Source organism: Gadus chalcogrammus, chromosome 14 (assembly GCF_026213295.1).
Source record: "Gadus chalcogrammus isolate NIFS_2021 chromosome 14, NIFS_Gcha_1.0, whole genome shotgun sequence".
Lineage (NCBI taxonomy): Eukaryota > Metazoa > Chordata > Actinopteri > Gadiformes > Gadidae > Gadus > Gadus chalcogrammus.
In genome coordinates, this window is record NC_079425.1 from 24,824,355 (window position 1) to 24,835,443 (window position 11,089).

General features: G+C 47.9%; 1 protein-coding gene across 2 annotated transcripts in view; it reads left to right on the top strand.

Moving 5' to 3' along the window:
* Positions 1-10,860, top strand: part of fto (FTO alpha-ketoglutarate dependent dioxygenase) — a 58,269-nt gene extending 47,409 nt beyond the window's left edge. For both annotated transcript variants that reach the window (XM_056607912.1, XM_056607910.1), the window contains exon 8: positions 9,729-10,860. In XM_056607912.1, coding sequence (XP_056463887.1) covers positions 9,729-9,857 — 129 coding nt within the window. In that variant the 3' untranslated portion in view covers positions 9,858-10,860. The remainder of the gene's footprint in view (positions 1-9,728) is intronic.
* The last annotated feature ends 229 nt before the right edge of the window (positions 10,861-11,089 follow it).

Genomic DNA, 11,089 nt, shown 5'->3' on the forward strand with positions numbered 1-11,089 from the left:
CGCTTAAACCCCTTTAGAGAATTTTCATGGGCAGATACGGGCGTGCTTAGAAGACTGCGTTGATGTTACCTGGAGCCATACCCCAATCTCCCCCCCCCCCCCCCCCCTGTGCCACTGCTTTGTTACCAGGCGTTATACTGCAGGCGGAGAATGGGATGCCTCTGAGGTACGCCTGTACCCTGTCCCAATCGCACCACCGCATCTTTATACACACATGTACATAGATACACACGCAAGCACGCACGCGCGCAAGAATGCACGCACATTCATACACACAATTTCACGTGACTAAAGTACACTTAGACATACATAATTGTATGCATGAGATGATACACATGCAAACCGACAGTCAGACACACACACACACACACACACACACACACACACACACACACACACACACACACACACACACACACACACACACACACACACACACACACACACACACTTATTCAAGCACACCTATGTATGTTTTATGTGCAGAGGTAAACCAGGTATGCATACACTTTTGGTTGTAGACTGGGTTTTTTAAGTAAGCATTATAGATCATATTTATGTGTTTGTGTTGGGATAATAAACATGCGGTCCTAGTTAGGTGTGTTTGTCTGACACGGTGTAGCAGCCTGATCTTGTCTTCACATTCATTCCTTTGTGATTGTCGGTCATTATGCATAACAACAAAAAACACGTTTTACAGCAGTCTGAGCGCCAATCTGTCGACAACTAAAGAATCCCTTCTCAAAGTCAGTGAACTCTTCGGAGGTACACACACGAACCTCTACCAGGCGACTCATAAAATCATCTCGAAGAACAATCTTTTGAAATGCCGACGGCGTGATGAGGTTATGTCTGACTTGTCATCCAGACAAGGAAACATCCTTCACAAAGGTCCCACTTCCATGAAATAAAAGTCTGTAGCATCCATAAGCTAACATTGTCCTGTTGGCTTTTAATGCAAACCATTTTACCTCAGGGCACGAATGAGGATGTTTCTATGCCTCATTATTATCTTTTGTAAGCCCAGGTGTCTTATTTGTACGAGATAATCCATTTTATCGGCATCTTTTGTATATGCTGCATTTTAACATTTTGTAGTCTTACTAATATGATGAATGCACATGCAGACAAACTGTTAAAATCTGACAAGTTAATAAAGATAATATTTATTATTTACATCTATGGTAGGCTCTCCAATATTCCCAGAACGTCCGACAGGCCGATGAGTGCGCTGGCTCAAAGTACTGTTGACAAATCTCATGATGGGCCGTAATACTTTCAAGGCTCTCTTTTTTTATCATTTTTTTTTTTTCCTTTGTTGAGCAATAAAGAGAAAAAGAGAATTACATTTATTTTTCTTATTGACAGAGGCCCAGCAAACTTCACTTAGTTATCCTGTGAGTGGCAACATGGACGAGCCCTGTCGTATTGGCCGGTCGGGCCGTCGCTGCCTGGCTTCTCCTCACAAAAACAAATTAGCAGTTTACAGAGGCTGATCTGTCTTATGCGCTTAGCTCAGAATCCCCATATTTGTGTTCTTCATCACCTATTTACTCCCATATTCCTTCACTCAACCTCTTGTTTATTTGGTTTGATTTTCCACCAACACCATTCCCTCCCCCTCCTCCCTCTCTTTCCACCTTTATTCTCTTCATTTTCTTCTTCTTCTTCGTCGTCGGCGGCGGCGCCGTCTTCATCTTTATTTACTTCTTCTTCATCATTTCCTTCTTTCCTCATCTTTATTTTCTTCTTCTTCTTCCTTATTTTCGTCTTCTTCTTTATTTCCTGCTTCTTCTTTTCTGTCAGTGAGATGGCTATGGAGGACATCACAGAGAAACCCAGGTTTAATCACTGCTCAGAGTAATCACATTCGGAGCACACAGACAGCACTGACCACAGGGCATACGGCTGCTTGTGATTTCAGTGTTATTTCAATCATTCCCCCAACATTCCTTTTTATAATATAGATTCAGCAACAATGCATAATTGTATCTTCTCTCAACATCTTTCCATCTAGCATTGAATCCATCAGCCAGATTAAGTGTGACCGGCAACGAAAGAGAGAGTGAAAGGGAGAAAGACGTGTATGGGGCTAGAAAGGAGAGAGAAAAAAGCAATAATAATAAAGGGCTGATGTTTTAGTCAGAGAGGTGGTAGCAGCACAGCCTGGAGACGATGAAGTCCTTGGAGCACGCTGGGAAGTTTGAAGCTTTGTTTCTCCGTCTTGTGCACCGTTCTCAGCGAGGTCTGTTTGGAGGAAAAAAAACAAAAAAAAAAACAAGTTAACTCAGCCGAGATCAAACCTGATGTGTTTTCTCTGCTGGTAAAGCACACAGCCTTCCCCTGTGAAGTCCCTCCCCAGTCAATACCAACACAAACAACAACAACAGCCTCGGCAAAAGTTTGGCTCCAGAAGCTCTCAGTGATATTTTGTTTTTGGAATTTTAGAATAAGTTACAAATCATTATTATTTTTATGTTTTACTAATATTATTATTATGTATGCTAACATATTACAGTACAATATATTCACATCTTAAAATATCTTCTTACATATATAGAGTAGAATAAACAGAATTCTAGAAGAATCAGTACAAACCTCCACGACCCCCCAGTCTGCGTGAAGACTGTTACCCCAGAACACCTCCGGTTGCAATGCTGTTCCACCTGCACCGTACCCTCAAACTCACACCCCCTCTAGCCCCCAGCAGGTGGGCTCAGGTGGGTCGGTGTGGTGGGTGGTAATGGGGGGGGACTGTCTTCAGCAGGGACCAGGGGGCGGAGCTCCATCAAGGGGGGGGGGGGGGGGGGGGGGGGGGGCAGGGAGTGGTGTATATGTTGTATTTAATGAGAGGGTCACGTTGAATAAACGGGTCTTTAATTTGTCGGAGCGAGCTCTAGGAGCAACTTCCTCACTACACGGTGAAGAGTCTCATGTATGCCCTCATACACACACAGACACATAGACACACACACACACACACACACACACACACACACACACACACACACACACACACACACACACACACACACACACACACACACACACACACACACAAGCAGACATAGACACACACACTCACATAGGTCGCACACACATAGAAACACACGCATGCGTGCACGTATACACAGACACACAGAAACACACGTGGACACACACATGGACGCACACAGATACACGCTCATTCACAGTGCAGTGTTGGGTTGGGGGATTCTAGGTGAAGTATGAAGTGAAGTGTATGTAATTAAGGTGTGATCTCTTTACAGTTTACACTTTGCATGCCCTCCATTATTAACAGTTGCAGTAACCCTGCGTGTGCCTCTGTGTATGTGTGTGTGTATGCATGTTTGTGCGTGTCGTATATGTGTGTACCATTTATGAATACACGCTGGTGTGGTCGGCAGCTATTTTAACTCTCGATATTAACGCCACATATTAACTTTGCGCAAGCCCCTACCCACACAGACTCCATTGGTCGGGTCTCTAACAGACCGGGCTCTGCTCCTTAGCGCTCCTCATGTGCTCGTGATGATTCAGGCCCCTTGTGCACACAGCAGCGGCTAAGACCTCCTGAAACAGTAGGGGCTCGTGTGCCTCACTCCACACCGACCGCACCGCTCTTCTGCCAACACTCGACTCCGCGCAGTCGATCCGTTAGTGTGTGCGTTCCCGCTCCCCCGGGCGCCGGCCCTTCTCAACCTAAACAAAACTCGTCCGCGACGGCCAGAATCATGGATGGCAACCCCGACTTTCCTAGATTAGTTTAGCGTTTGTTGAAGACCCGCGCCTCGGAGCGGCCCTGGGTAACGCAGTAACACAGGGGGCCTTACGACAGCTGGCCCGGGCCCCAGTCAGCAAAAAGCTTTTTACTGGCAGCGGGAGAGGGGCCGATCGCAATCTGCTATCTAGCCGGGATCTAGATGCAGCGGCTTTCAACGTTGTGAGGGCGGAGAGAAAGGGGAAGTGGGTAGCAAGGAACGCGGGCTGCTAACACGGGAGATGGCATGCTCACCTCACTCCCATCGCCGTGTCCAGTTTGGTCTTGCTTTGTTCCAAATTAGCTCAACCGTCCGCTGAGAACTTTGTGTGGGATAGACGATGATGTATGACAGCCGTTGGTGTGTGTGTGTGTGTGTGTGTGTGTGTGTGTGTGTGTGTGTGTGTGTGTGTGTGTGTGTGTGTGTGTGTGTGTGTGTGTGTGTGTGTGTGTGTGTGTGTGTGTGTGTGTGTCCGTCATCCCTTTGCGTCCCCCTGCAGTGGAGGCCTCCAGTAGACATCTGCACAGCTCATTCAGGTTATATAGGCTCTGTGGTTTAGTCATTAAACACGACTGGAACCACACTCCTAAACGCACCACAGACGCTATGCTTTTTCTTTGTCCCTGCATTTTTTGGTTTAATATGTGTGTGTGCGTTTGTATGCGTGTTTGTTTGTGTGTGCCTGCGTGTATGTGTGTTTGTGTGTGTGTACTTCTGTTTGTGCATGTGTGTGTGTGTATGCGTGTGTTTGTGTTTCCGTGCATATGTTCATGTGTATGTGTGTGTGTGTGTGTGTGTTCGTCCATGCGTGTGTGTGTGTGTGTGTGTGTGTGTGTGTGTGTGTGTGTGTGTGTGTGTGTGTGTGTGTGTGTGTGTGTGTGTGTGTGTGTGTGTGTGTGTGTGTGTGTGTGTGTGTGTGTGTGTGGATTCTTGCTCTATACATTATGTGCACGCTCACATTTTCCTTTCACCAGTAGCGCCCAGATTGCTTCTTTTCCTTGTGTTGTGTCCTCCTGTCTCAGTGGCCCTCTGTCCAGAAGACAGAGTGCGTCGGACCCTTACACAGTGTCCCTGCCCTCTCAAGGGCCCCACAATGGCTTCAAACAATGTCTGCCGGCCAATGGCCCTCTATTCCTGGGAGCGTCCATTTTATTTACCCCCGCCCTCCCTCACCCAGTCCATCCTTTGTCACTTCAAACATGGTTGTCTGATGTCGGGGGACATTTTGTCCAATGTTTTACACTCCATAAAATCTGCTGTGAGGAGACAAGCCCTCTTCTCTGCAGTGTCGGCGTAATGGATTGCGCCCGTGACCTTTCCAGGGTCACTCTGGCAGAAAGGCAATGCTTTCAGTTGCCATGGAGATCGCGGGACACACATACATACACACACAGACGTGCACATGAATACGCACACATACAAGCACACACACACACACACGCACAGAGGTTCACGTGAATACACACACACATACGGACGCATGCACGCACGTGCGTGCGCGCACACACACGCACGCAAATACACACACGCATGCAAACACACGCACGCACACAAACACACCTTGTTCTTCGAAGAGGAGCCATTCTTAAAACATGTTGCTGTGTAAGATCCATCCGTCAAAAACAAATTTGTCATGTTTTTTTTTTTTCTCTAGCAAAGCTCATAGCATCAGAAAGTTTGATTTTATAATTGTATCAAAAATATCTAAATGTGGTTTCTATCTATCAAATATCATATGTGTTTAATGTTAATGCCAATAATTATAGCCTAGGATGCAATTGTAATTTTTCATAGACCACAACTCCGTCTAATTTTGTCTTAGTCTTTACTCATTTCTGACTTGACTTGCCTATACTTTATTTTCATACATGGTTTAACGACTTGCTACTCAATCAGGGCGCTTTGTTCCTGGTGAGAAAGTCAGCTAAATTGAATCTTGACTAAAGAAAATAAACTTTGAGTTGTCTTGAGGTCAGAGCCTTTTTACCCAGCGGTTCAGACAGGAGGTAAGTGTAGACCTTGACTCCCTCTCTGGCCCCATATGTACATACTAGATGGTTGGTAAAGAATCAACAGAACTTCACAATGTGTGCGGGGCCCATGTTGGTCAAACACAGCAGTTAGAAAATAATAAATTGTTAGTAAGATGTTCATTAAATAGTGGCCCCACGACTTGGGATACTACTTCTAGCCAACCATTGTGGAACACAACCAATACCAAAAGACTATCACACCAACAGAAACATGCCACAATGGTAAACCTAGCACGTTGATTCCAGGATGTACTCGATGCTTCCTCTTAAAATGTTAAGTCCAGGCCTCCATCGACCTTGGGGCACCCGAAGGTCCTGCGAGGTCTCACCTCGGTGGACGTGTTTCATAGGGTGTTAATAGCGCCTCAGACACATTAGCAGCCAGCAAGCCCGGCTTTTATTGAGTGTCAACCTTTTTTTTCCGCTCCGCTTGTAGCCTTTCTTCTCCTCCTCTTCTCTCGCCTGGCTCCGTCAATACGCCCTGACCCAATTATTCAGTAGACAGACACACCATAGCGCCTCGACGTGCGAACATACACGGCACTCCCATTAGCCGACTCCGTGTCCAATGAGTTGCACATGCTTCCTGATGATATTGACAAATGCTTGTTATTAGAGACACACTCTGGGCTGGAGGTGTGGGTGAGTCGCCCCAGGCTGCCCTGTGGCCAGCCTGTGAACCAGCCTCCATCATCACTCCAGCTGGCCTCCAGCGGTCAGCGCACCACCGCGGGCCCTCTCCACCGGGGCCGCCGTATCTGTTTACCCTCGGACCCACCGCCGACAGAGGCAGGACGTGTTTAGACCTATTGTCCGCAAAAATAAACAGCCGCGACGCAAAGTCGTTTGTGGACTAGGTGATAGCCGGGGTGGGGTGGAGGTAGGTGGGCCCCACGGTTGTCCTCTTTGTCACCCCTGGATGGGGGCCTTGAGTCTGGGGTGGGAGGGGGGAGCATCCCTGCACAGCATCCAGTCAGAGGGCCGAGGACAGCTACTGTCATCCAGGGGTAAATAGAGGCAGAGAGGGGGTGGGGGGGTTAACACGGGCCCAGAGATAAAGGGCCGTGGGGTGGTGAGGGTGGCCGAAGCTCGCTGGGCAGGTAAACAAGCAGCAGGGGTTCCTGAAAGGCCTCGATATCAGCCTGGGGCTGGATTTGAAAGGGCTCACTCAACAACAGCACCTATAAACACGACAACACAAACACACACATTCTTCTTACACAGGCACACACACGCACACACACACACACACACACACACACACACACACACACACACACACACACCAAAGGTGCGCCCACACACACACACACATACGCACACACACAAACACACGTAGGAGAACACGTATAAACATTAAGTCAGCGACACTCCTCCAGAAAACAAAGGCTCTGTGATGGGCGCTGTCACCGTGGTGTTTGCTAAGGTTTGACACCAGAGCTGGGCAGAGCTCAGTGTGTCAGGGGAGGGCGGGGCTAGCTGAAGGATGCAAGAGATGACTGGAGCTCTAATATGATGATGGCGGCGAATGCATGGAAGCCAGCCCCATTCATGTCCTGTGTGAGGGAGATGCTTCTACGGAGGATCCCAGCCGCTTAGCTTTGATCCCGAAACACGTGTCGTTCAAAGATGTAACAATGAAATCGGATTCCCACATTACCGATGCTGTTCAGTCGAACATAAATCAAATGACAAAACCTGAAACGTGCGCGCTGAACAGGCACACACGCGAACAAAGTGGAACAAAGGCTCCAAACTCATCTCGCAGTTAACTTCCTGCATAGCGGGCCGCTCTGTTTCCACTGTGTACAACACACAAACAAGCAACTTTTCTCTGGTCCCCCAACATCCCTCAGTGCTGCAAGTCTTGGATCAACTTTAAAGCCTCGGAAAACACACCAAGAGACATGAAATAACTTTCATAACGTTTCAAATCAACTTCAGATTACTCCCCTCCCCCCTCCCCCTCCCCCCGCCATTCTGAACTGATGCACTGACACCCCACAACAAGGCCGTCGCCATGACGCTGATGCACTCCGAACGCACTTACTCCCAGTTCCTCCTGCTGCCACTCTTTTCCGGTGGGGGGGGGTTTGATCCACAGCGGGATGTACAGCGGCGCCATGCAGACGCTCAACCGCCCCCCATTCACCGCCGCTTCCACTGCTCCGCTCGCGGTCACCGCCATCCGCCGCGCGTCTCCTCCGAGCCCGGGCTAATCAGTCACACGCCGCCGCGTGTTTTGACACCTGTCAGGGCCTCGCGGTGGAGGAAGTGAGCGTAATGCCGCCCGAGAAGAATAGGGGGGAGAGAGAGAGAGAGAGAGAGAGAGAGAGAGAGAGAGAGAGAGAGAGAGAGAGAGAGAGAGAGAGAGAGAGAGAGAGAGAGAGAGAGAGAGAGAGAGAGAGAGAGAGAGAGAGAGAGAGAGAGAGAGAGAGAGAGAGAGAGAGAGAGAGAGAGAGAGAGAGAGAGACACACTCACACCTGTCTTCAAGAGAATTAAGATGGACAGGTGGATTGCCACAGGATGGATTAAAAAAAATAAGAGGGTGGGGAGGAGAAGCAGTAGCAAGGTCTCTGTTAGTGTCTGTGTGTGTTTTTTTTTTTTCATTTCCTTTTATTTACTTGTGTGTGTGTGTGTACTTGTGTGTTTTTCTTGTCGGAAGGGGGGCCTGGCTGACTGAGGAGGCGGACGTGGCGTAATGGGAGGAAATGAAAGCGTTTGACTGGTGGATGTGAAGGGAAGAGACTGCTCTTAACAAGGCATCACAGTCACTCAGAGTTACGGATCCATCCGGGCTCACAGGCAAACCCAGCACTGTCTGGGACGAGAGAGAGAGAGAGAGAAACAGAGAGAGAGAAAGAGAGAGAGAGAGAGAGAGAGAGAGAGAATTGGAGAGAGAGAGAGAGAGAGAGAGAGAGAGAGAGAGAGAGAGAGAGAGAGAGAGAGAGAGAGAGTTGGAGAGAGAGAGTTGGAGAGAGAGATGGGAGTGAAAAAGAGGGACTGTGAGAGGGGAAAGAGGGATTTGAGTGTGGCTGACAGCGCTGCATTTAATTTGGGCTGCCAGATCCCTTTTCATTTGACTTGTTCTCAACCAGCTTAGAGGCTGCAGAGGACTCGACGGGCAGGGCTTGCGGTGGATGTCTTAGATTAGCAGTGAAGCGCCGCGTCACCCTCTAAGCCCGCCTGTAATTCATGTTCAACAGGGGGGATACTCGCACATTACATTGTGCCATTCAGGACATGATTAATTGACTCACACCCTAATATTGGATGTAATTTGCCCGTCCTCTGATGTGAAACTGACTTCCAGACGAGACTTACCCAGTGTTACCCTTCTCAGGGATGTTAGAACAGTGAGCGCCTGGAGTCACTGGGGATCTGTTGCTAAAACCGGAGCCAACCCAGGAGGGTGCATCTCTGCTAGAGGTAGTCCTTTTACAGCACCCCCCCCCCCCCCCCCCCTCAATATCCACTAACACTGCTACATGTGATTCTTAACTGGTTGACTGAGGTTCTTGACAGGAAACAGACAACCAAATATAACATGTGCAAATGTCCATGCGATGTTAAAAACACTCCGATAGGCTTTCATGCTCTGCCCCTCCATGTCCACAAACACAGCTGCTGTACATTGGATTCTTAACTGGTTGACTATACAGGGTTGATGAAAGAACTTGACAGGAAACAGAAAACTAAATATGACATGCACAAACGTCCATGCAATGTTAAAAACAGCGCTTGGTCACCAGCGCTGGAGGTTCAACCAGTGACGATCGCTTCGTCCCACTTCTGCACGCAGGTTGTAGGGAGGTCACCCTGCAGTATGAAAAACATAGCTCGGACGACATGGGTGTTTATTTACTGATCTTAAGTTAACACTTTCTGCGTGTGATGAAAGCCTGTTGACTTCCTGTTGACTTCCTTTTCCAGACCATGCTCTTCCTGTCGGCGGTGGAGGACGAAGGACAAGCCGGGGAGAGCAGGCGGGAGATGGCCGAGACCCTGCTGGCGGCCCTGACCAATCGGCAGCAGCATCGGCAGACGTGGAGGGACAGGTAGGACTACTTTTAGACCTGCGAGGGGCTTTACAGGCTCAGCTCCCATTGGTTGATCGAGCTGCCCGTTCCACTCTGAGGACCATTCCGCCCAATCACAGCTCAGCGCCACCCGATTGGCTTTCCCAAACTGTCTGTCCTCGTTTTGTGTGTACAACGAAAATGTCAGAGAGACTAGAAATAGAGTCTAGCACTGTGGTTAACTTGCTGATTGTTGAGGGGAAGGATCAAGGGTTTTATCAAAGTTGTGATCTGTTCTTCACAAATCCTCACAAACAAACAATTGTTTTAAGACCTTTTATTATCGTTTGGGAATGGTCACATCTGCCGTTGTTTTAATAAAAAAGCTGTTGAATGTGTTCTCTTGGTAAACAAATGGGGACACCAAAGGTTAATAAATCAACCGAATGTCACGTCTTACTTTCAAGATGTTTATGAGATGTTCTCTCGCGAATGGAATTGATCGAAGTGGTTTGGCAAAAACAAGAGGATAGCAACCAATACTTTGATGTGATTTATTATGTGGGAAAATACACATGTTTTTGAGAAGCATAGAGCTTATAACATGTGGTTGGTAGAACAATGATAATAATTCAAATGATCAAAATGAAATTTTCTGAACAATAGAGGATGTAAAAAACTGTTGAGGGTCTAATTTTGGTTTGTTTAGCGACTATTAGTAATCCACCAACACACATGGCAGTGAATAAGCTTGCAAAATGATCATTCAAACTGGAATAGACAAATAAATGGGCTGATGTGAATTCCACAGATATGCAGAATTTTGCATTGTTTGTGTCCGCGGTGTTTGCAGTGTTTGGGCCTGGCACCTATCACAGCCACATGTGTGTTTGTGATAAGCCCTGTCACTTCCTTCCTGTGAGATAGTGGGTGTTGAATCAGGCTTTGAAACACTGGCCTTTCATTCAGATAAAGAAAGGCACACACTCTCCGAGACACTGTTTTGTTAGCTGGGCCTTCTCTCAATCACTCTCTCCCCAGTAGAAGTCTCGAGTACACACATGTGCACACACACACACAGACACCCACCCACCCACCCACACACACAGACACACACACACACACACACACACACACACACACACACACACACACACACACACACACACACACACACACACACACACACACACACACACACACACACATGGCCACACAGATGGTCAAATGCATACATGCTTATTTACAAAAATACACACATGGGCACAAACGCAT